The sequence below is a fragment of the Macadamia integrifolia genome, chromosome 3, assembly GCF_013358625.1.
Source record: "Macadamia integrifolia cultivar HAES 741 chromosome 3, SCU_Mint_v3, whole genome shotgun sequence".
Taxonomy (NCBI): domain Eukaryota; kingdom Viridiplantae; phylum Streptophyta; class Magnoliopsida; order Proteales; family Proteaceae; genus Macadamia; species Macadamia integrifolia.
This window is the reverse complement of record NC_056559.1, coordinates 14,176,811-14,201,336: the sequence shown is the minus strand read 5'-3', so window position 1 is coordinate 14,201,336 and position 24,526 is coordinate 14,176,811. Positions and strand designations below refer to the sequence as shown.

General features: G+C 38.3%; 1 protein-coding gene across 2 annotated transcripts in view; it reads left to right on the top strand.

Moving 5' to 3' along the window:
* The window catches only part of LOC122073390 (transformation/transcription domain-associated protein-like), a 69,707-nt gene that overhangs the window by 40,081 nt on the left and 5,100 nt on the right, over positions 1 to 24,526 (top strand). For both annotated transcript variants that reach the window (XM_042637971.1, XM_042637973.1), the window contains exons 14-30: positions 1,690 to 2,691; positions 2,774 to 3,109; positions 4,623 to 4,881; positions 4,967 to 5,189; positions 5,311 to 5,704; positions 7,007 to 7,156; positions 7,263 to 7,484; positions 7,600 to 7,821; positions 10,159 to 10,812; positions 11,180 to 11,440; positions 11,553 to 11,909; positions 18,031 to 18,440; positions 18,513 to 18,942; positions 19,237 to 20,538; positions 22,960 to 23,220; positions 23,320 to 23,610; positions 23,695 to 24,159. In XM_042637971.1, coding sequence (XP_042493905.1) covers positions 1,690 to 2,691; positions 2,774 to 3,109; positions 4,623 to 4,881; positions 4,967 to 5,189; positions 5,311 to 5,704; positions 7,007 to 7,156; positions 7,263 to 7,484; positions 7,600 to 7,821; positions 10,159 to 10,812; positions 11,180 to 11,440; positions 11,553 to 11,909; positions 18,031 to 18,440; positions 18,513 to 18,942; positions 19,237 to 20,538; positions 22,960 to 23,220; positions 23,320 to 23,610; positions 23,695 to 24,159 — 7,239 coding nt within the window. The remainder of the gene's footprint in view (positions 1 to 1,689; positions 2,692 to 2,773; positions 3,110 to 4,622; positions 4,882 to 4,966; positions 5,190 to 5,310; positions 5,705 to 7,006; positions 7,157 to 7,262; positions 7,485 to 7,599; positions 7,822 to 10,158; positions 10,813 to 11,179; positions 11,441 to 11,552; positions 11,910 to 18,030; positions 18,441 to 18,512; positions 18,943 to 19,236; positions 20,539 to 22,959; positions 23,221 to 23,319; positions 23,611 to 23,694; positions 24,160 to 24,526) is intronic.

The following is a 24,526-nucleotide window of genomic DNA, read 5'->3' as shown; positions in this document are numbered from 1 at the left end:
CGGAAATTTTTTTTTTTTTTTTTGAGATTTCAGCTAGATCTTGAACCATAATCATAGTGACCTAAAAACTTGGGTGGACCATAGTGATCCCAAGCGGAGTTTTCGAATTAGGGACTGCATTATAAGGTTCCTCCTAAGGTCAACAATCTATGATCTATTTGGACTCCTAACCTGCAAACTTTTTATGAACATTCACACTACATGCAGGGTTTAAAGTATCGGTCCGTATCGTACCGTATCTGCATATACGTATCTGTATCGGCCCTTATCGATACGATACGGACCAATACGATACATGAAAATTTTAAAACCCTTTTGTATCGATACATATCTTACGATACATACCGATATGCACCGATACACCATCGATACGATACAATACACACCGATTTGTACCGATACTCTATGGAAAATTCAAAATCGAAGTGAAATGTATGTTTCGATATTTATCGGTACGTATTGGTATGTATCGGTACATATCGGTATGTATTGATCGATACATACCGATACGGTCATAAAATGGCCAAGATGGGTAATTTTACAGAAAAAACAATTTTTTGAGGTGTTTTTGTTTCAAAGTTGTTGCCAACCATTTTTCTCTCTAACTAAAGTGAAAATCAAGGGTGGGAACAAGGATTTTACATTTATGGGACAACTACAAACCTTGGATTCTTATTGCGATACTCTCAATTTATTGTTTATGCATAATACATGTTATATATAGTTTTTTTTTTTTAATTATTTTTTATGGAAAAGTGTATAAAAAAGTGTTTCCTATCCATTTATGTGTGTATTTTTAGCATATCTTAAGGTATCTGCGATACGATACGATACCCTCCGATACGTATCTTAATTTTGGCCGATCGATACGGCGACCGATACCGATACTTTAATCCTCGACTACATGGATCTAATCTAAACTCAGAAATCCCACTTGAGTTAAATATTCCACACTACAATGCTTACTATCCCTTGGCACTCCTGAAATGGTGGATTCTACCACATTCAATTGCATTTCGTAATCAGAACTTTTCATCTGTTAGGATATCTTATTGAGACAGCAATGACAATCCTAGGTGAGGAAAGTTTGCCCCATCTAAATTTTCCTGACAATGTGAGGTAACTTAACCCAGCCACTGACATGACCCCCTTGAAGAGATTCATGGAATCTGTTATATTTGAATTTCTAACTTCGCTTTGTGGCTTTGGTTTTACTTGACCTTTTTAATGGACCTTTCCTTCTGTAGTGTAAACATGTACCATATGCATGTTTGTAATTTGTGTGTACATACATATGTATGGGGAGTGTAGGAAAAGATTGGTTGGATGGAAAGTAAGGGGTAAGAAAATAGGAGAGAAGAAAAGGGTGAAAAGTAATGGAAGGTTTCCCTTTCCAAAAGGTGTTTGGTTAAATTGAAAATATAAAATATAAAATGTTCCTCATTCCTTTGATTTTGAAGGGGAAATGATACTTTAAAGTATTGCACTTTTTGTGAAAGTGCGGGAAATGATGTTGGCACTGTCCAACCAAACATCATAAAATCACGAAACGGAAAATGGTTTTCTGCTCGTTTCCTCAACTCAGTTTCCATTAATCCAAATAGAATTGTGAGATATGTGTTAAGACACTGATGGACTTGATCTTCCTCTAGTTTGGAGTTCAAAATTAAAATCACAATATTCTTGCAGGGTGACTTGGGCGTCAAGACTAAAACACAACTTATGGCTGAGAAATCCGTCTTTAAGGTTCTCCTGATTACCATCATTGCTGCTAATGGAGAATCAGATCTCCATGATCACAAGGATGATTTTGTTCTCAATGTTTGCCGCCATTTTGCTATGATTTTTCATGTAGAGAACTCTTCAGCTAATTCTTCAATTGCAACCGGGCAACTTGTGGGCCCTGTGCTTTCATCAACTAATAACATGGGTTCCAGATCTCGGGGCTCCACTTCTTCGAATCTCAAGGAGTTGGATCCATTGGTATTCTTGGATGCATTAGTGGACGTGCTGGCAGATGAAAACAGGCTCCATGCTAAGGCTGCTCTCAGTGCTCTAAACGTGTTTGCTGAAACACTCCTGTTCCTTGCTCGCTCAAAACATAGTGGTGTGCTGACTTCAAGGGGAGGTCCTGGTACTCCTATGATGGTTTCTAGTCCATCAATGAATCCTGTGTATTCCCCACCCCCGAGTGTGAGGATCCCTGTGTTTGAGCAACTTTTGCCTCGTCTTTTGCATTGTTGCTATGGAAGTACATGGCAGGCTCAAATTGGAGGTGTAATGGGGTTAGGAGCTTTGGTGGGTAAAGTCACAGTTGAGACTTTATGCTTTTTCCAAGTAAGAATTGTCCGTGGTCTGGTATATGTTCTCAAAAGGCTTCCTGCACATGCTAACAAAGAACAGGAGGAGACAAGTCAAGTTCTTACACAGGTCCTCCGTGTGGTTAATAATGTTGATGAAGCAAATAGTGAACCCCGCAGACAAAGCTTTCAAGGTGTCATTGATTTTCTTGCTTCGGAGTTGTTTAATCCTAATGCATCCATTGTTGTTAGGAAGAACGTACAGTCATGCCTGGCACTTCTGGCGAGTAGGACTGGTAGTGAAGTCTCTGAGTTGCTTGAGCCTTTGTATCAACCATTGCTTCAGCCCCTTATAATGCGACCACTCCGGTCCAAGAATGTTGATCAACAGGTAGACTCCATTGGCTGTTGTTTTTAGTGTGTATTTGTCTTCCTAAATTTAATACACTGGAAATAATGGCCCTGATATGCAGGTTGGCACAGTTACAGCTCTGAATTTTTGCTTGGCATTAAGACCCCCTCTTCTCAAGTTCACTCCTGAGCTTATTAATTTCCTGCAAGAAGCTCTGCAAATTGCTGAGGCTGATGAGACCGTTTGGGTTGTGAAATTTATGAACCCAAAAGTGGCGACGTCATTGAACAAACTCCGAACAGCATGTATTGAATTACTCTGTACAGCGATGGCATGGGCTGATTTTAAAACACCAAATCATTCTGAGCTGCGTGCAAAGATCATTTCCATGTTTTTCAAGTCATTGACTTGTCGGACACCAGAAATTGTTGCTGTTGCAAAGGAGGGCCTTCGACAGGTATTTGTTATTATTCTTGATTTAATTTATATATATATATATACAGTCAATAGCTGTCTTCAACAGTATTTTGTTGCTTCGGGTTCTCTTGCAGGGGATTTATATCCCCCATGTGACGGTTTCCATTTGAGTCTCGTACTCCCAAGGGTTAAATCTATTGACTGATCCTACTATCCAGTCTATCCTACCATCTGATTGATATTTTTTTATTTGAAACCATTGAGTTTACCGGTATCTCAACTCAACTCACACTAAGTCTTACCCTAGAGTTGGATGGAGGAATGGGATCCTTAAAGCTGACCCTTATTGTGTTTTTTTTTTCTTTAATTGATTGATGTTCGATTGAGAGGAATGCTTGGTTTGCCAATGTGACAGCCCCACTTTATTTAAAATAACTAACAAAAATTGACAGATTTATGTTTATACCCATGTTACAACATTTAATAAAGGGATTAGTTGAGTATATTGGAAATCTCTCAATTTTTGTTAGTTTCTGGACAAGGAAATCATTGTAGTGGAGCCCATCCAAATCAGTTAGACCCTTTGGCACATGCTCCTCTAGTGCTACTTGGCATTGGTAGGCCATCTTTATCTCCACCATCTGTAATGTAATTTCTTCTGCTCCTACTAAATATCCACGCAAGGTTCTTGATAGCTATGCAATATAGTTGTCAAGGTGTCGCCTAGGTGCCGCCTTCACATCCAAGTGGTTTTTGGGGTCTAGGTGACTGTCGCCTTAGTGCAAGGCATTGATTTAATTGTTTATTGTTCTTTATTCCATTTATTATATTTCTATTGGTATCAAACCAGGTTTGGCACTGATTAATGCCAAAAACCTTTTGAGTTTGTAATTATCTCTATATTTACTTAGATGTTATGCATAAATAAGCAAGCACCCCTAAATGAATCTAATAAAATAGTTAAAAATTCAAATTCTATAAGGATAAAAGGTCAACTCCCCATTTCAAGAACAAATACTGAATTTTCAGTTGTAGGGATGATTTTCGACTTTCAAATGCTGGGGTTTTTCTCAAATCTAAACTTTTCATAAATCTTATTGTGATAGAACACTAAAAACTAAAAGAGCAGAAAAATATTATTTTGTTTTGATTTCTAAAATAATATTTTCATTCAGGTTGATTTTGAATAGCATTCATGCACACTAAATAAGGTTTCACTGGATCATAACTTCTTCAATATATATCAGATTTAAGCCATATTGGATTTGGTAGAAAACTGGTTTTGTTCTCTACCTAACTCTCCTGTCTTCTAGTTCTATGTTGATTTTTTATTACTTGAAGTGGCATAATGTTAATTTTATATGACTTGATGTGGCTTAATGTTGATTTTTGATGACTTGATATGGCTTAATGTTTGTTTTTTATGCTATAGGTATATATTGCAGTATACTAAATAATGTAGAAAAGAGGAGAAATAAAAAATATATTGGGGCGCCTAGGCAATTGCCTTTCCCCCTTGACAACTATACTTTGTTTCCTTTTCTTGCATTTAGGTTATTCAACAACAAAGGATGCCCAAAGACCTTCTGCAGACTAGCCTCCGGCCTATTTTAGTTAATTTGGCACACACTAAGAGTCTCAGCATGCCTCTTCTGCAAGGTCTGGCACGTTTGCTTGAACTTCTTTCCAACTGGTTTAATGTTACCTTGGGTGGTAAGCTCTTGGAGCACCTTAGGAAATGGTTAGAACCAGAAAAGCTTGCTCAATGTCAGAAAGCTTGGAAGGCTGGTGAAGAACCAAAGATTGCGGCAGGTATATCTTATAATGTTTGGATGTTTGTTGTCTCTGAGTTATTCATTCGTTATTAATTACAAACCAAGGCTCTCGTTTCAAGCAGCTATTATCGAGCTTTTCCACCTGCTCCCTCCAGCAGCAGGGAGGTTCCTGGATGAACTTGTGACGCTGACAATAGATTTGGAAGGTGCTCTTCCCCAAGGACAATTCTACAGTGAAATTAACAGTCCTTATCGCCTTCCACTCACTAAGTTCTTAAATCGATATTCAGCTGAATCTGTTGAGTATTTTCTTCTTCGTTTAGGCCAGCCTAAATACTTTAGGCGGTAAGGGTTAAATGGAGCTGTAGTGATTTTACTTATTTACTAATTTTTGGTTGTGAAGCCATTTGATTTGTTCTCCCCCCTCCCCCTCCCTGGAAATATCATTTTATTGTGAACATATCAGGTTTATGTATATAATACGTTCAGATGCTGGCCAACCCTTGAGAGAAGAACTTGCAAAGGCTCCACAGAAAATACTTGCAAATGCCTTTCCCCAGTTCTTTCCAAAGTCTGAAGGGTCAGTTCCATCAGTATCAGTGACTCCACCTGCTGCTCCAATGAGTGATGAAAATCTTGTTATGCCTCTACCTGAAAGTCTTTCTAATCCACCTTCTGCAACCCAGAGTGAAAGTTCAGATGCTTATTTTCAGGGGCTTGCTCTTATTTCAGCTTTGGTTAAACTGATGCCTGAATGGTTGTATAATAATCGTATTGTATTTGATACGCTGGTACTTGTCTGGAAATCACCTGCAAGAATTGTTCGTTTGCACAATGAACAAGAACTGAGTTTGATCCAGGTAACTGTTCTCCCCATCCACCCCCCCACCCCCCCCCCAAAAAAAAATAAAAAATCGCAACACACAGAAAAAGCTTTGGAATTTTTTTGATTTACTGTTCTTTTTCTGTGTTCTTTAATGAGAATATCTGGGTTTCCTTGCTTCTAATCCCATTAGACATATGTTGCTGGATGCTTCATCTTTCAAAATGTTCTCTTAGCAAACACTCCTCAGCCATATTTGCATTGGACATTGACACTTTTGTTTACCACACTTGCCCATCTAATTATAAAATTGGTGCAATCCTTTTCTGAGGCCAAAAGGCATATTAAATTTTCTTTGCCTCTTGGCCTTAGAAAAGGATTGCACCGTATTTAATATGAAATGTTTGGCCTCACTGACTAAGCGTCTCTATCTACAAGAGTCACTACGGTAAATAGTAAAATAACCGAGGTAATAATAAACTTCTTGTGGTCATCTCAACATTTACTTACCCAAAACTTGAAAAGCTTTTGAAAAATCAATTTAAATCAATGTCCATTGTACTTCCTTGCCTCCCTCACTACGACCCATTGGTTGCCGCACCTCATCGCAGGTGTCACTGCACTTGTGTTGCTACCATTTGCCCTTAACGCCTACACATTTGCCTCCCTTCTATGCCATGGCTACTGTGACTAATGATACCAGTAGTGGTGTCTCCTTTCGGGTACAAGTTGGTCGTCGTCCAGGCAACCAATTCTCTCTCAATCCTGGCCCATGTTAGAACTATCTCACATGGTCTCATGCCTGCCTGCTTACAATCCGTGGGAACAACTTCTCCGGCCTTATCATTAGGGATACAAACAAACCCTCAGACCTGCCGCCGCTAACACTTGGTTAGCTAATGATGCCGTTGTCATGTCCTTGCTTAACTCTATGGAGCCTACTATTAGCCCAGCTTCGTCTTGCTCAACTTTGCTAAGGAACAATGGGATGTATTCAAACAACCCTATTCTCAGGGAGGGAACTATGCTCAGATTTATGAGATCCGCCATACCATTTGTTCCACTACTCGGAAGAATTTGTTTCTTGTTGCTTATTATTTTACCTTACGCAGTCCTTGGCAAGAACTGGATTTCTATCATCCAGTCCCTATGATTTGCCCTGATGATGCTGGATTTCTATCATCCAGTCTCTTGCTACTTATTATTTTACCTTACGCATTCTGATATCTTTGATGAATCTACTGTCATGGTCTCATGGTACCATTGGTTTTCTTTTCTTTGAGCATATATTTTATGTGAAATGTTTTTTTCACCTTGATGCATTATTGGAAAAATGTAGGTGAAGGAAAGCAAATGGCTTGTCAAATGCTTTCTGAATTACTTGCGGCATGACAAGACTGAAGTCAATGTTTTGTTTGATATGCTCTCTATTTTTCTAGTCCACACTCGCATTGATTATACTTTCCTGAAGGAATTTTACATCATTGAGGTATGTCACATCCAGGATCAACTTTTGGGGCTAATTCCTTCCTTAATCTGTTTTATAATGCAGATTCATGTCTTTGCTGGTAATGGTTTTGCTTGTTTGTGTTCAGGTTGCTGAAGGTTATCCTCCGCATATGAAGAAAACCCTTCTACTGCATTTCTTGGAACTTTTCCAATCAAAAAAACTTGGTCATGATCACCTGGTTGTTGCTATGCAAATGCTCATTCTTCCCATGCTAGCACATGCTTTCCAGAATGGCCAAAGTTGGGAGGTTGTAGACACTACTATTATCAAAATAATTGTTGAAAAGCTTCTTGATCCTCCGGAAGAGGTTTTTTCCACCCTTCAGCATGTGCCCAAATTTCTGTATATTTCATGCCGTCATTTTCCCTAGCTTCTCTATCTGTTTTTTTTTTTCGTCTAACAAACATCACATCATTTTTTAGGTTAGTGCTGAGTATGATGAACCTTTGAGAATAGAACTTCTGCAGCTCGCTACATTGTTTCTCAGATATCTACAAGATGACCTTGTTCATCATCGAAAGGAACTTATCAAATTTGGTTGGAATCATCTCAAGCGAGAAGAAAGTGCCAGTAAGCAATGGGCCTTTGTCAATGTTTGCCATTTCTTGGAGGCCTATCAGGCTCCAGAGAAAATTATACTCCAGGTACCTTTAGAATTAATGTGTGGATTTAGTTATTCAGAGCATGCAATGCAAAACTTTGATGTTTATGACTTTGTTTCTTTGATGACGGGGTGCAACTTTTAGTTCTGTATTGTAATTATAGGATTGTAAACAGTTTAGTGAGTTAGGGAATGGAGGGGGTACTACTCCTCTTGGGCCCTTTTCGCACTATCACTCTTTATTTTGATGTGGTAGTGTGCTGAATTGGCAACCATTTTGTTATCATGCTTTTGGAGTTAGTATTTTCTTATTCCCACCCCACCTTTCTCCCTTGCTGTGCATACTTTTACCCTGTTCTCCTAAATGATACTTGTGTTCTGCCTTTGATGCATCACACAAGAAATTAGGAATATGCTAAACTAGGCTGCTTTTATTAATTTGAGTTCCCTCCCTTTAGGAGGCGGCCCATTTCTATGCTGCAAGATTCTTTTCCATTCTGTCTAATTATTAATTTAATAAAATAAATTTAAATTAAATAAAATAGTGGGGTTCATTTGATAATTTCCTACCTCTATATCTATCTCTAAGATGTTTGGATTTTTCAAAACTCCATGGATATGCAGAAGAGAAATGCTATCCCATTTTATCGGAAGGAACAATATTAGTCGTGCAAAAGTGAGTCAAAGGCAGGTTAAATCCCTATACTGAAAGCCAAGAGAGCATCACTTTATATCCAGCACCTTCTTCCCCAGCTATTGATTGGCTCTAAGAATGATTTACATCTAGTCCTGAGTCTCCCGACCTTGATTTAAAACATCTCAAAAAATTGCTATGAGAGGCTGTGTAAAACAAACATACTATCAGAAAATTTGAGTTAGATGCTTCATGTTGGGAAGAAAGAACCTCCTCAAAAGAGAATGGTTTCTATATATGCCTTTTCTATAATTTTACTAAGAGCTTCAGTGATTCAGCATGATATGCCCAGCTGAAGAATAGCTGGCCTCTACCCATTATGACTCTTGCTCATCGATTGATTAGAAGCAAAATGCTGGAATGCCCCTATTGCTTAGAGACAACCAATAGTCTAGTCAACTGCTAAAACAATTAGGAATAATCAAAGACTTTTTTAAGTACAATGCTTGAAGTGGGCCTAACAGTTGGCCCTTGGGGCCCAATTTTTGAAGGACTGAGGCTGAGTTTGGTAACATTCTAAAAAAAACGTTTCTGGATTTTTTTCGTTCTATGGGAACGAAAAAACAGAATAAAGTGTTTGGTGCATTTATGGTGTGTTTCGGTTTTTTTGGAACAAAAAGTGGAAAAAAAAATAAAATAAAATAAAATAAAAGAGAATTTACGGAACGAAAAAAGGTAGTTCCGTCGTTCCAATTTCGCTCCAAAAAAAAAAAAAAGACAACTTGACACAGAAACTGAAATTTCCATTTTTGACGCACGCAGTCTAAATCTGAGCTTTATGAACTTAGACCTAGGTCCCCACAACATCTGATAAGCTCATGGATTGGATTTTGCATTAATAAGGTGCCTATATAGGTGAATAGTCTTGGGTGGGTTATCTTGTTAACTTTGAGATCCTTGTGAATGTTCTTCTGGAAGCACATCTTTGCTGGTGTATTGTATGGGAGTGCCTATCCTGTTACTTCCATTTTCTTTATCCAACAAGTGCCTTATACAACAACGACTGAGCCTTATCCCAACTAAGTGTGGTTTCCTACATGGATCCTTGCCTCTAATCAGCTTTATTAGATGTCATACTTGATACAAGGCCTAGGCTATGCATGCCTTTCCTCATTTCTCCAGATGTCGTTTTAGGTCTGCCCCTAGCTCTTTAGTTCCTTTAATCTGAATCAAATCACTCTTTCGTATTGGAGCATCCAAAGGCCTCCGTTGAACATGAATATGTCACCTCAATAGATTTTCTCATAGCTTATCATGTATTGGAACTACTCCCAAATTATCTTTAATATGGTCATTCCTTACCTCATCATTCCTAGTTTTACCACTTATCCACCTCAACATCCTCATATCTGTTTCAATAAGTTCCTTATATTACTGTTAAAAACCTAGATATTTGCATGATAATGTGAAATTTATTGCTACAAGGATTCCTGTAATTGTATCTTGTAAGTATTTCACCAAAAAAAATGTGTTTCTTATAATTATAAAAGTATTTATTTCCATATGTTTTATCAGAAATAATAACTCTGTGCGTGTATCCACCTCGTTGAGTTTTTCTTGTTGTAACCTTGTGTATCTTCTGACGATGATGACTATGATATTACCCCCCCCCTTTTTTTTTATGAAAATGATATCCTGGAAATTATGCACTGATGTTTATAAACTTAAATTTGGTTTGGAGTGCAGGTTTTTGTGGCTCTTCTTAGAACTTGCCAGCCAGAGAACAAGATGCTGGTCAAGCAGGCGCTTGATATATTAATGCCAGCATTACCCCGAAGGTTGCCTGCAGGGGATTACCGTATGCCAATTTGGATACGTTACACAAAAAAAATTCTGGTTGAGGAAGGTCATTCAATTCCTAATTTAATTCACATTTTCCAGCTCATTGTCCGCCATTCGGATCTCTTCTATGGCTGTAGAGCACAATTTGTACCTCAGATGGTTAACTCTCTGAGTCGCCTTGGGTTGCCTTTCAACACCACTGCAGAAAATAGACGCCTTGCCATTGAACTTGCAGGGTTGGTTGTCGGTTGGGAAAGGCAGAGGCAACATGAGGTTAAAGTGGTACCTGATACAGAAGGCCCTAACCAAATTAGTGATGTGTTTAATCTGGGCCCTGTTGGTGGTGAACCAAAACGCTCATCGGATGGTTCATTATTACCTGATGAACTAAGTAAACGAGTGAAGATTGAACCCGGTCTTCAATCCATATGTGTCATGTCCCCTGGTGGTGCATCTTCAATCCCCAATATAGAAACCCCTGGATCTGCTGCACAGCCTGATGAAGAGTTCAAGCCTAATGCTGCTATGGAAGAAATGATCATCAATTTTCTCATTAGAGTGAGCATTTACCTTTTTCTGTCTTCAACTTTGATAAACATTTTTTCTCATTTGCTTTAGCTTTAGATGTGAATGTTTTTTCTTCAATTTCACATTTCACTGTTATAAAACAATGATATATTTTTTGTTCTTGTCTTGAATTATGATTTTCATTAGTTTTTTCATGACAATTTTATGTTCTTGTCTTGCTACTGACATCATGGTTGTTGGAGTTTAAAATTAACTTGTTAAATTATCCCCATTCTGTGGATCATATGTGGGTCTTCTTTAATCTTGAATTTGTGGATTTTTTGAATCTTGAATTTGGGGGAACGGGGACAGAACTATGTTTAGCTTAACATTTCATACTTCTGATTTCTGGAAATAGGTAGCTTTGGTCATAGAGCCCAAGGATAAGGAAGCGAGTTCAATGTATAAGCAGGCTTTGGAGCTATTATCCCAAGCTTTAGAGGTGTGGCCTAATGCTAATGTTAAGTTCAATTATCTGGAGAAGTTGCTGGGCAGTCTTCAACCGTCCCAATCCAAAGACCCAGCGACAGCTTTGGCACAGGGTCTTGATGTCATGAACAAGGTTTTGGAGAAGCAGCCTCATTTGTTTGTCCGCAACAACATCAATCAAATTTCACAAGTAAATTTGAATAAACTATTTTTTTTTAGTAGCTCAAATGTTGTACACCATATTATGGAAGTATTTTGTCTTGTAATTCTTTAAATTTATATTATGGATTTATCTTTTACAGATACTTGAGCCTTGCTTCAATAATAAAATGTTGGATGCTGGCAAGTCCCTGTGCTCCTTGTTAAGGATGGTCTTTATGGCATTTCCTCCAGAGGGACCTAATACGCCACAAGATGTGAAGTTATTGTACCAAAAGGTTGAGGATCTTATACAAAAGCATCTTGCAGCTGTGACGTCCCCTCAGATATCGCTTGAAGTTAGTGCTGCAAACTCCATGATAAGCTTTGCACTCTTTGTCATTAAGACTTTGACTGAGGTGCAGAAGAACGTCATCGATCCATTCATTTTGCCTTTGACTCGTGTCCTTCAACGCCTTGTACGGGATATTGGATCATCTGGAACTCCTCACATGAGACAAGTAAGCCATATCTGTTTGTGGAGTAATTCACTTCTGTTATTCAGTGAATGACTGTTAAAGTTAGTAATATATAACTGATTATATGTTTTAAAAAATCAGCTTTCTGCCATTTCCTTCTGACAGCATTTTCTGGCCGCTATTTTTTTTACCTGATTGTAAAAAAATTTCTCATTCCCTACCTGTGTGCTTTGGAAACAATTTTCTATGGCTTTTGCAGCCTTTTTGAGGATTCTCATCTATATAAAAGAATAAATATATGAATAAAATGAAAGGAAAAAAAATGTATTGGGGAAAATCTGAATTGATTGTTATTTTTTACCTAGTGCTTGGAAAGCTCTATAAGATTCTGATGCAACAATATCGTGTACATGTAACTTTCAATAGTTTCATTGCATTTCATGTTCGAGTATTGTGTCTGAGATTCATTCTCTTAGGCCATGTTTGTTTGATAAAGAGAAGTGGAAAAGGTAAAAAAGGGTGGGAAACTTGTACTTGCTTGATAGTTGCTTCCCACAAACTACCACAAATATGAGTGTTTGGATAAGTGGGGTGGAAACTTACTAGACAAGTTCATCAAGTGCGATTATTGAAAAGTTGATATTATAGTTGTATAGGTGTTGCCTTGATGACGACTAGGTGCCCAGGCTGCCTAATTGGGGTCTAGTTGACTATTGCCCTATTGCACTGGCGCCTTATTGCAAACTGCAAAGCATAACAGTTATTTATGTCAAATGTCATTTAAGTAAATGTTTTTATATTTGTATTTCCTTTACTTAAGATATTATCCATAAATAAGAAAATACCATCTATTTGAATTCAATAAAAATAATTTAAAAATCAAATTCCAAAAGAATAAAAATTCTAACCCCATAGTCCAAGAACAAAAAAAAATGATTTTATTTTATTTATTTTTTTTTTTGTAAGGGTGATTTTTAACTTTCAAATGTTGGGGTTTTTCTCAATTTGAAAATTTCATAAATCTTATCAATAAAACATTGCTAAAAACCAAAGTCCAGTAAAATAATTTTGTTTTGATATCTATAAAATTATTTTTCATTTAGGCAAGTTTAACAACATTTGCGCAACTTAAAATAAATTGACATGAATATAACCTTTGTCATTACAACTCAGATTTACGTAATCTTAGACTTGTTGGAAAGCTGATTTTGTACTCTACCTAATACAAACAGTATTGTTAGAAGCCTAAGATCTGTTACCAATAACTTGATGGAGGAGAGGAGAAGAGATAGACTTCAAGGTGAGGAGCAACCGATATGTATATTGCTTCCTCCCCCCCATCGTAGTATTTATAAACCAAAAAGTTACAACCAAAGAAGGTAAGTAGTACCTTGTACAGAAGGGCGTATGAGGTGCATAAGGCTCTCACATGTGCGAGGTCGGGGGGGCTAGAACTATGCAACCTTACCCCATGAATGTCGAGAGGCTATTTCGACTTGACCACCAGGTCACAACATTGGTACCGTTAGACCAAGCGCGCCCCTTTACTTGTACAACAAGACAACTAGAAAATAGAAACCTACTCTAATATAGAAAGACAACCTAGCTAACTAGCCTAACTTGTAAAGGAAAAATAACTGTCACATCGGGACAAACCCCCAAGTTGTGACTTAGTTCTTAACAAGTATCATGTAAAAATAAAATCATTTGACCAGTCAAACTTATTAGAGAACAAGGACATTTCTCTAAATGTTAATTTTTGATGACTTTTTTTAGTGGGCAAGTAAATTCATTAACAAGGGGGAAGAATATACAAAGAGGAGCAGGGGAAGCCATAAGGAACAAACCCTCAACGAAGGAAGAGACTACACATGGCCAGAAGCCCAATTAAAAAGAAGGGGGATACGTCAAGGGGGGATATGGTGGAGGGGAAGAGACCCCAGCAAAGTAGATGGCTTTCCAAATCTTATCATAAGATCGAGAATTGGAAGTCCGTATACGCAGATTGCACTTTATCCAGATGTGGTTAATCGATGCACCAAAGGCCAGCTTCCCAACTGTATCATAAATAGAGGACCCTCCAAACGTCATATCAATCGAAATCCATTCCGGGGAAAAAGGGAGGATGGGCCGATAGGAAGGCCAGCAGGAGCTGAGGACCTTCTTCCAGATGGTGTAAGCAACAGAGCATGAGAAGAAAAGGTGGTCAACATCCTCTATAATGTTCCAACAGAGACAACAGGAGGGGGGACTTAGATGTGATGGTGAATGAGGAAAGCCTGAGTAGGAAGGCAGTTGGAGATGGCTCTCTAGACTATGAAGCTATGGCACAGGATGTGACCTTTGAACCAAATAATTTTTCTTAAAGGCACAATGGGTCTATTGGAACGAATTGAATCCAAGTCGGAGGCAGAAGTAAACAATCCATGGGGGGAGGGAAGCCAGAGGACTTTGTCCCTACCACAGTGTCTAGGAGGGATAGGGGGAGGAGCAGACCAAAGGTCAGCCAGAGAGGGGGAGGGGGGACCAACCAAAGGCAGACATGATGGTGTTGGAGTCTATTGACCATGGCAAATCTCCTCAAGCTAGAAGAGTAGATAGATCTAAAGGGGATTAGGGGAAGCAGAATACCAGAGGGGTGCCAAGGGTCTAACCAAAGGGAGGTGGTGGAGCCATCCTTGACTGAAATATTTCAGACAACAGTCTTCTTTGTAATGAAATTGTTAAAGGATTTGATAGAAAATCTCATCCGCCAGTTACTTGTATAAAGATTGATATCCATAAAGCCTTTGACTCTTTGAGATGAGATTTTACCTCCAAGGTTATACTTCAGATGGGGTTCACCACGGTGTTTGTAAATTGGGTTCTTTGTTGCATCTCTGCTCCAAACTTCTCAGTTCTGGTTAATGGCAGTCCTGCTGGCTATTTTGATTCTTTAGTAGGAATCAGACATAGATGTCCATTATCTCCTTATATCTTCTCCTTGGCGCTTGAATTCCTCGCAAGAAGTATCTAAATTTCTACTGATTAGAAGCTTATTTTCTCTAAAGCCAATATTGCCTCTCTAGAAACCATTATGTCTTGCTGTAAGCTCTTTGAAGGTTAATCAGCTCTCCGCATCAACCAGGAGAAATCTTTCATTTTCTTGGTTGGGGGTCTCGGTTTTTGAGAAAGCTTCTTTTATTGATAAGACTGGGTTTTCGTCTGGTTATCTTCCTACCAAGTATCTTCAAAGATTGGGTTTTCAGCTGGTTATCTCCCTGCCAAGTATCTGAGTTTGCTTCTGATTCTGGCTAGATTGATTGCTCGTCACTAAACTCCTATGCTAGATCTCATTCCGAAAAGGCTCCAATTATGGAAAGGCATGCTACTCTCATTTGCTAAATGAATGGTTCTCATTAGAGCAGTTCTTCAGTCTTCTTATATCTATTGGTTTGGTATCTTTGGTCTCCCACAGTCTACTATTAAGGTGTTGGAATCTCTTATGTCTTCTTTCCTATGGAAAGGTAATGACTCTCGATTTCTTTGTCCCATCTGCTTGGCTATGTTTTTCTTCCCAATAAGGAGGGAGTTTCGGCTTGCGGCGCATTAGAGATGTCAAGTCAGCCGGTGTCATAAATCTGATTTGGAAGATTATAGCCAATAAAAAAAGTATTTGGGTGGACTGGGTCTACTCTGGGCTCCTTTGATCTAACCCCTTTTGGACTACTTCTATCCCTTCAGACGCATCTTGGGTATGGCGCAAGATTCTCTCTCCGTTCTATCACTCTTGGGGCTATCCATTACCAAATTGATGATGGTTTGTCCACTTATCTCCTCGGCCTAAACACCACTTTCCTCGTCATTGTTTCACGGTCTGGGGAGCTCTCTTCTACTACCTACCAACTCAGTCTTTTCTTTTTCATCATCAGATTGTTGTTTCTCCTCTATGTAGCCTCTACTAGAATGCGACTGAAGATGTTAACCACTGATTTTTTGATTGTCTTCTTCCCTCATCAAATTGGAAAGGGGTCACTTGAGAAATGCTGGCAGAGAAGACAAAAGATCCTCCCTTTCAGTCGGGAATGGCTCTGGGTGGATATGACTTATTCTGGTTCTTCTATTTGTGATATTGTAGAAAAACTTGCCTTTAATGCCTCTATCAAACCATATTTGGATGGAGAGAAATCTAAGGAAATGAATTTACCAATTCTTGATTCCTTCATCAGATTTGGGATTCCATTTCCTTTGACATTAAAGCTAGGCTTTCAGCTGTAATCTCTACTTGTATTGACTCCCCAAGGAACAAGCATGTTGTTCTCTCCTAGGATTGATTCGACCCTCATCCTCCTCTTAGGATGGGTCTTGTGTTTTTCTTTTCTTTGTTCTTTCTCCTTTTGGGTTGTATTTGTTCTTTCTTCTCGGTAATGAATTATTTATTCACCAAAAAAGAAATGTTAATCTCGTATTCCTAGCTCTTACTCTTATTTTAGACCCAGTAAACTAGCCAATTAAAATGAAAACACCTTCCATCAAAGGCACAGCACATATGTTAGCCAACCCAGGTCTTATTTCCAGTAGAATAGTCTCATTTCTGTGGTTCTCCTGCATTGCAGTCTTTACCCATTCAGTGGTCTTAAAGTGTACCTTCAGGAACATCTTTTATTGCCGTCATATATTTGGTTTACTTTTAAGATAGGGTTATGTTATTAGAAGTAAGTTGTCAGTTGTCTGTCATAAGTAGGTTTCCTTTTCAGACTATAATTGTATTCTGTTTACCAGGTTATAAATTAGGGCTGTATTTGGTATTGCATTCTGGAAATGCATTCTCAGTCAGTAATGTATTCCAAGAAATCATTTCAAATGCAGCCTTAAATCTTTCATCCATGGTCTTAAACAACTGTGTGCACTATCTATTTAGTGTATATTTGTCTTCTCATCTTCTCAACCTCAACATTTTGTGGGTTCCAAGTTCCCCGCTGCCTTAAGATCTAACACTAAAGGATTGTTCAAGGGAACAAACTATGCAACTATAATTTGAAGGCATTAGAAATCATATAGTGGACTTCATGAAATTAGGACTGCGTTTGGTATATATATAGGGCAAGTGTTTTCTGTCCAAGAACACGCCCTGCGCCCAGACATGGGCACGCACCCCCAGGAATGGCACGGTGGTCATTGCATGCCCTCAGGGGCTGCTTTCGGACAAAAAACTTGTCACATATATATATTTACATGACCTAGATGTATACCAAACACTGCCTAAAGGTACTGCTCGCATTAGATCTCTAAGCTGGTTCTATCCTCTCCCTCCCTCTCTCTCTCTCTCTCTATATATATATATATATATATCTATATATATACATATACTTGCAGGTATTGGTTATAGGTTCTGGGTTTGTAACAAGTGTTATCGGACTGAACTCTGAATGCTCAATAAAGCCACTTAATATGCAGAACTAAACTCTGATTATTTGACAGAGTCAATCAGTATGCATCCGTAATGGTAATCAAACGAAAGTGTTGAAAACCCTTGCATTCCTCTCTCAATGGAAAATTTTGTTACATAGCAGAAAAATGGTACAGGAACTTGTCACTAATTCAATAAAAGATATGGCCAAGATGTTTAGATCCTGACAAGTGATGGGATGATATATTGAACTTTTTCTGGATAAAACAACCTCCTTGCTCAATTGCATTTTTTACTATTATTTGAAGTTGCTTTCTTGTCCTTTTTGCATGATTAAATTTTAAAATGCATATATCTTGAGTTCTGGTCAACTATTCTGTGCTAGGTTGTCTTGCACTGGTACAATATTTGACTGTTATATCAGAAAAAATCTAAAGGTTGGTCTGCATTATTCATGCTCTAGTTTGCCGGGTATAATTCTATTAATACACTTAGGAGTCATCCCATTCCGAAGTAAAATAGTTTGATATAGGCATTCTGTGTTTCATTGAGATAGCAATTGGTTCGGTTGAAGTGATGTGGGAAAGTTTTAATCTTCTGTTTGGTTTGATTTTCAACACACAACATCTATTTGTTGGGTTGTGTTTCTTTTTTCTCAGCCTCTGTTTCTTAACTGGGATATACCATTTATGTGATTCTTGAAGAATTTTTATGTCTCATCTCTACATAATAGTCATTGAACTACATTAAGCAGTGGAACTTGTTCCATTCCAGGGTCAGAGAACAGAGCCAGATTCTGCTAGCCTTGCTTCTGCTGTTGGTGACATCGGATCGGTGATCTCTAATTTGAAATCTGTCTTGAAACTTATCAGTGCGAGGGTCATGCTTGTTCCTGAATGCAAAAGATTTATGAGCCAAATACTAAATGCATTACTGTCAGAGAAGGGTACGGATGCCAGTGTGCTACTTTGCATACTTGATGTGATAAGGAGCTGGATTGAAGAAGACTTCAGCAGGGCAGTGACATCCGGTGCATCAGGTGCTGTTCTTGCTCAGAAGGAGATAGTTTCATATCTTCAGAAGCTGTCACAGGTTGATAAGCAGGGTTTCTTCCCAAGTGCCCTAGAAGAGTGGGACAGGAAATATCTTGAACTTCTTTATGGACTTTGTGCTGATTCAAACAGGTAAGTAATACGCTAGTGCTCTTGACAACATTATTTGATCTGGCCTGATCTATTGATTTTATTTGTTGCCAGGTACCCACTGTCCATGCGACAAGAAGCATTCCAGAAAGTGGAGAGGCAATTTATGCTTGGTCTACGGGCAAAAGATCCAGAGATCAGACAGAAATTCTTCTTGCTATATCATGAATCTCTTGGGAAGACATTGTTCACAAGGCTGCAGTTTATCATCCAAATTCAGGACTGGGAAGCTTTAAGTGACGTCTTCTGGCTGAAACAAGGCCTTGATCTTCTTCTTGCAATCTTGCTTGAAAATGAACCTATCACTCTTGCTCCAAACTCTGCCCGGGTGCCCCCACTTATGGCCCAGGTTACTCTGCCAGAGCGTCCCGGAATGCAGCAACAGGTTCCTGATGCTCCTGATGATTCTGAAGGGAGTCCATTGACACTAGATCACCTTGTGTATAAGCATGCACAGTTTCTGAATGAAATGAGCAAGCTTAAGGTCATTGCAATAACCTTTCGTTTTGGATAGTTCCCCTAGCTTAAAATATTTGAGGCCTATATTAAGTTGAATGTTTACTTTTGCTCTAGAAGTTCTGCATCTTTGCTTTCCAATGGGAGAAATGTCATGTGATTACCCAAGATGGTAGCAGCAGGTCTCTTTAGGTTTAATATCGGTGTTGGTTTGACCATTGTTAGTCTACCTGATGGGGACGTGATATTTCCCATAGTTGTATTAGTGCTGAATACATTTATTGACTTGATTTTTTTCTTTTTGATGTCTCTCTTCTTGTAGGTGGCTGATCTTGTTATTCCTTTGAGGGAACTGGCTCATACAGATGCTAATGTTGCATATCATCTGTGGGTATTGGTATTCCCAATTGTCTGGGTAACTTTACACAAGGAAGAGCAGGTGGCCTTAGCTAAGCCAATGATAGATCTATTGTCAAAAGATCACCACAAAAAGCAGCGAGGAAACAGGCCCAATGTCGTACAGGCACTTCTAGAAGGCCTTCACTTGAGCCACCCTCAACCTCGAATGCCAAGTGAACTCATCAAATATATTGGAAAGACGTATAATGCTTGGCACATCTCATTGGCTCTGCTCGAAAGTCACGTCGTATTGTTCATGAATGAAGCGAAGTGTTCTGAGTCTCTTGCTGAGCTTTATCGATTTCTCAATGAAGAGGATATGAGGTGTGGACTGTGGAAGAAGAGGTCGATTACTGCAGAAACACGAGCTGGCCTTTCTCTAGTTCAACATGGTTATTGGCAACAGGCACAAAGCCTATTTTACCAAGCCATGATCAAGGCAACTCAAGGTACTTACAACAACACAGTTCCAAAGGCTGAAATGTGTCTTTGGGAAGAGCAATGGCTCTATTGTGCTAGTCAGCTAAGTCAGTGGGATGTGTTGGCAGACTTTGGTAAGAGTGTTGAAAATTACGAAATGTTGCTTGATTGTCTCTGGAAAATTCCAGATTGGGCATACATGAAAGATTATGTAATTCCTAAGGCTCAGGTAGAAGAGACTACCAAGCTCCGTTTGATCCAGGTATTTTTTGCTCTTCATGATAGAAATACAAATGGTGTGGGAGATGCTGAAAATATAGTGGGAAAAGGTGTTGATCTTGCTCTAGAACAGTGGTGGCAATTGCCTGAGATGTCTGTTCAATCCCGTATACCTCTTTTGCAGCAATTTCAACAACTTGTTGAAGTGCAAGAATCAGCCAGAATTATAGTGGATATTGCCAATGGAAACAAGCAACTTTCAGGAAATTCTGTTGCAAGTGTTCATGCTAGTGGATATATGGATCTGAAGGAAATCCTCGAGACATGGCGACTAAGGACCCCAAATGAATGGGATAGCTTATCTGTTTGGTATGATCTACTTCAATGGAGGAATGAGATGTATAATACTGTCATAGATGCATTCAAAGATTTTGGCAGCACAAACTCACAGCTACACCACCTTGGTTACCGTGACAAAGCTTGGAATGTCAATAAGCTTGCTCATATCGCCCGTAAGCAAGGTCTTTATGATGTTTGTGTGACAATACTTGAGAAGATGTATGGCCACTCAACCATGGAAGTGCAGGTACAAACAAAGCTAAAGTCAAACAGCCTTGTAATCAGTCAGGACAGGAATTATCTCTCCTCCTGCTACATGATACTGAGCATCTAATGGTTCTTGGTTCTCTGACCACACATTTTTCTCTCTTTTTTTTCCCCCATTAATACATTTGTCAACATCATGATAAACATTTGTGTCTTCTAATTATTTTTATATGGTAATATTATCACTAGTTTTGGCATGAGATATGCCACTACAAAAAATATTTGAGATTCTTTTCCAACACTTTTAAAGCTTCTCATACATTTTGTGAATTTCTTTTCTCCCTCACTCTAAATTTTTTCCCTGATATCTTGTACTTTCTTTGTTTGTCTATATCTTGTACTTAGTCATGATATATAATTATTGATAATAATGTCTGATTAAACGAGATTTCAATGATATCGATTCATTAGTTTATCTTAGTTTTTAATGTGTAAATAAATATTAAAAAAATAATATTTTCTTTTTTTAGAATTTTACTCTAAAAATGCATGACTAACTTTATAGTATTTATAATATGGGAAAAGGTTCCGCACACAAAACCCTTTTGCACTCCCACACCCAAACCCTTTAGCAATCCCACTCACTCTCTCTCCTAAATCCCTCCCTATTTGAAGATTCAGGTTGGGGAAACCTCCTTCGCCCGAATTAATATGAGCATCAGAGGCATAGTTGTCAAGGCGTCGCCTAGGCGTCCAGGCGGTTTGCTTGGGGCCTAGGCGACAACCGCCTTGTTGCATTGCATGTCGCCTTGTGTTTCGGCACTTATTTATGCCAAATATCATTCAAGTAAATGTTTCATTTACTTAAGATATTATTCATAAATAAGCAAATACCCCCTATTTGAATCCAATAAAAATACTTTAAAATCAAATTCCAAAAGGATAAAAAGTCAACCCCCTAGTTCAAGAACAAAAACTGGATTTTGGTTATAGGGACGATTTTCAACTTTTAAATGCAGGGGTTTTTCTCAATTATGAAAATTTTATAAATTCTATCATGTTAAACCATTGCTAAAAACCAAAAGTCCAGTAAAATAATATTTTGTTTTGATATTCATAAAATTATTTTCATTCAGGCGATTTTAACAGTATTCGCACACTTAAAAATAAGTTTGACTGAAGCATAACTTTGTCATTGCAACTCAAATTTAAGTAATCTTAGACTTGTTAGAAATCTGGTTTTATGTTATAACTAATACAAAAAGTCTCATGTAAAAATAAAATCATTTGACTAGTCAAACTTATTATAGAATAAGAGCATTTCTCTAAATGTTGATTTTTTGTAACTTAATATGACTTAATGTTAATTCTTTATTATTTGATGTGGCTAAATGTTGATTTTTAATGACTTGATGTGGTTTAATCTTGATTTTTTATGATACAAGGTATATATAACTTACTAAATAATGTTAGAAAATAGGAAAAATAAAAATAACACTTGTTCACCTTAAGGCAGGCGCCTTCTCGCCTAAGCGCTTAGACAACCCTCCACCGCCTTGGTTCGCCTTGGCGCATTGACAACTATGGTCAGAGGAAACGCTCGCCCTTATAATATTTTCATCATAGTAATTTCTTATGTTACTATAATATAGCTATGATATATAATTTATTTCACTTTATGCATTGACAATTTAATAATATTGTACAAGGAATTTCTATTTAAGAACAATGACAGCACCACCGCCCTCACCATTAACTACTAGTAGTAGCAGTAGTAGTATTACTAATAATTGCAAAGGTTGGCTAGATGACCTGGCTCACTTAATGTTGTCTTGGTGTCACACCTAATTCTGCCACATCCTTTTTAGGTGGGGATAAATTTGGTGGACTAGTAGACCCCAAGGCCCGCTGGTTATGTGTTATGATTCAGCCAAAGGGAGTTTTCCAAGTGAAGAAACAAAGCATTGAAAAATATTGGACTACCAAAAGTGTCTGGACCATCGAGGGGTGCATGGACTAACTAAAATGGGAGGGATAAATTATTGAATTTTTGGCTGAAATTTGACACATGGCCAATCTAGACTATTCCCAAGATGTCCAAGGGTTGGAATTGTCACATCATCCTTCCACTTGCCAAAATTAGGTTAACCACCCAACCAAGCTTATGGGAGCCAACCTATTACCATTTGCTATTACATACTGTATTGGTAGTCAATGAAGAGCCCTTATTACTCGCCACGTGTTCTATCCTCTTGGGTTAGTTTTTGGTTGGTGAATGATATGCATCAGTGACAAGCGGCTTGAATGACTTCATTCTGTACTTCTGCCCTTGCATGATTATTCATTATATCTTGGACATCTCTCCCTGTTTCTTTCCTTCCCTTTGAAGTATTATTCCATTTTTTCCATTTCATTCATGGTGCATTTACATGGTATATTTTTTCGGCTTTGATGTTTGTAGGAGGCATTCGTCAAAATAAGAGAACAAGCAAAAGCTTATCTCGAGATGAAGGGAGGACTTAGCAGTGGTCTTAGTTCGATCAATAGTACTAATCTTGAATATTTTCCCGTGAAACATAAGGCAGAAATTTTTCGCCTCAAGGGGGATTTCCTGTTGAAATTAAATGAATGTGAAAATGCTAATACTGCATATTCTAATGCCATCAGTCTTTTCAAACATTTGCCAAAAGGATGGATAAGCTGGGGAAATTATAGTGACATGGTATTCAGTTTCTTTGTTCAAATTTTCTTTCTTAACTTGCCATTTTGTTTCACCTTGTCAAATGTCACTTGATAAATTTTAATTGTTTACCCTTCACAGATTTACAAAGAAACCCAAGAAGAGACTTGGTTAGAATATGCTGTGAGTTGCTTTCTTCAGGGAATCAAATATGGTGTCTCTAACTCCAGAAGCCATTTAGCTCGTGTCCTATATCTTCTCAGCTTTGATACTGCCAATGAACCTGTGGGAAGATCATTTGATAAGTACTTGGACCAGATCCCACATTGGGTTTGGCTTTCTTGGGTCCCACAGCTATTACTTTCTTTGCAGAGGACAGAAGCACCTCATTGCAAACTTGTGCTATTAAAAATTGCTACTGTGTACCCGCAGGTAAAATATTGGAAGCTTATTGAAGGATCAACTTCTACTGATTTTCATCATCTCACTATTGAAAATTTTCCTCCAAATTTGCAGGCTCTGTATTACTGGTTACGCACATATTTGCTTGAGCGCCGTGATGTTGCCAATAAGTCTGAACTTGGAAGGTTACGGATGCAGCAAAATGTGTCTGGGGCTGGTACAACTTCTTTAGGCTTGTCTGATGGTGGTGCAAGAGTACAGCCTCATGTTGGGGGTTCTCTAACCTCAGACAATCAAGTTCATCAAGGCCCACAGTCTGGCGGTATTGGTGGATCACATGATGGTGGAAACCCTCATGGACAAGAACATGAAAGGACCACAGTAGTAGAAGGAAGTGTGCATGGTGGGCATGAACAACCTTCACAGCAAAGCTCTTCAACCAATAGTGAAGGCCAAAGTGCATCAAGGCGTAATGGTGTGCTTGGATTGGTAGCTTCTGCTGCTAGTGCATTTGATGCTGCAAAGGATATAATGGAGGCTCTGAGAAGCAAGCACACTAATTTGGCTAGTGAACTTGAGGTAGACAACATAGCTCCCTTTTATCTTCTTTTTTTTTTTTTTTTTGGGGGGGGGTGTTTTGGGTGGGGGGTTGGGGGGGGGGAGGCAATGGTGAAAATTTTCATTGATATGGAAATGAAAATAAAGATAAAAAGTGAACCCAGTTGTTGTGGTTATAATCAAAATATAAAACGGAGAACTACAATAAAAAGACAAAGATAATTATTATCCCAAATCAATTTTTTCCTAATTCTCTCTTCTGAGGCACCTCTTTTCCCAGATCGCCATGCTACCTTTATGTCATCAGAAAATATGAATATTGAGTTGTATATTCCTCCATTAAAAATTACATCTCTCTGTGTCCTTTTTTTTTTTTTGGGGGGGGGGG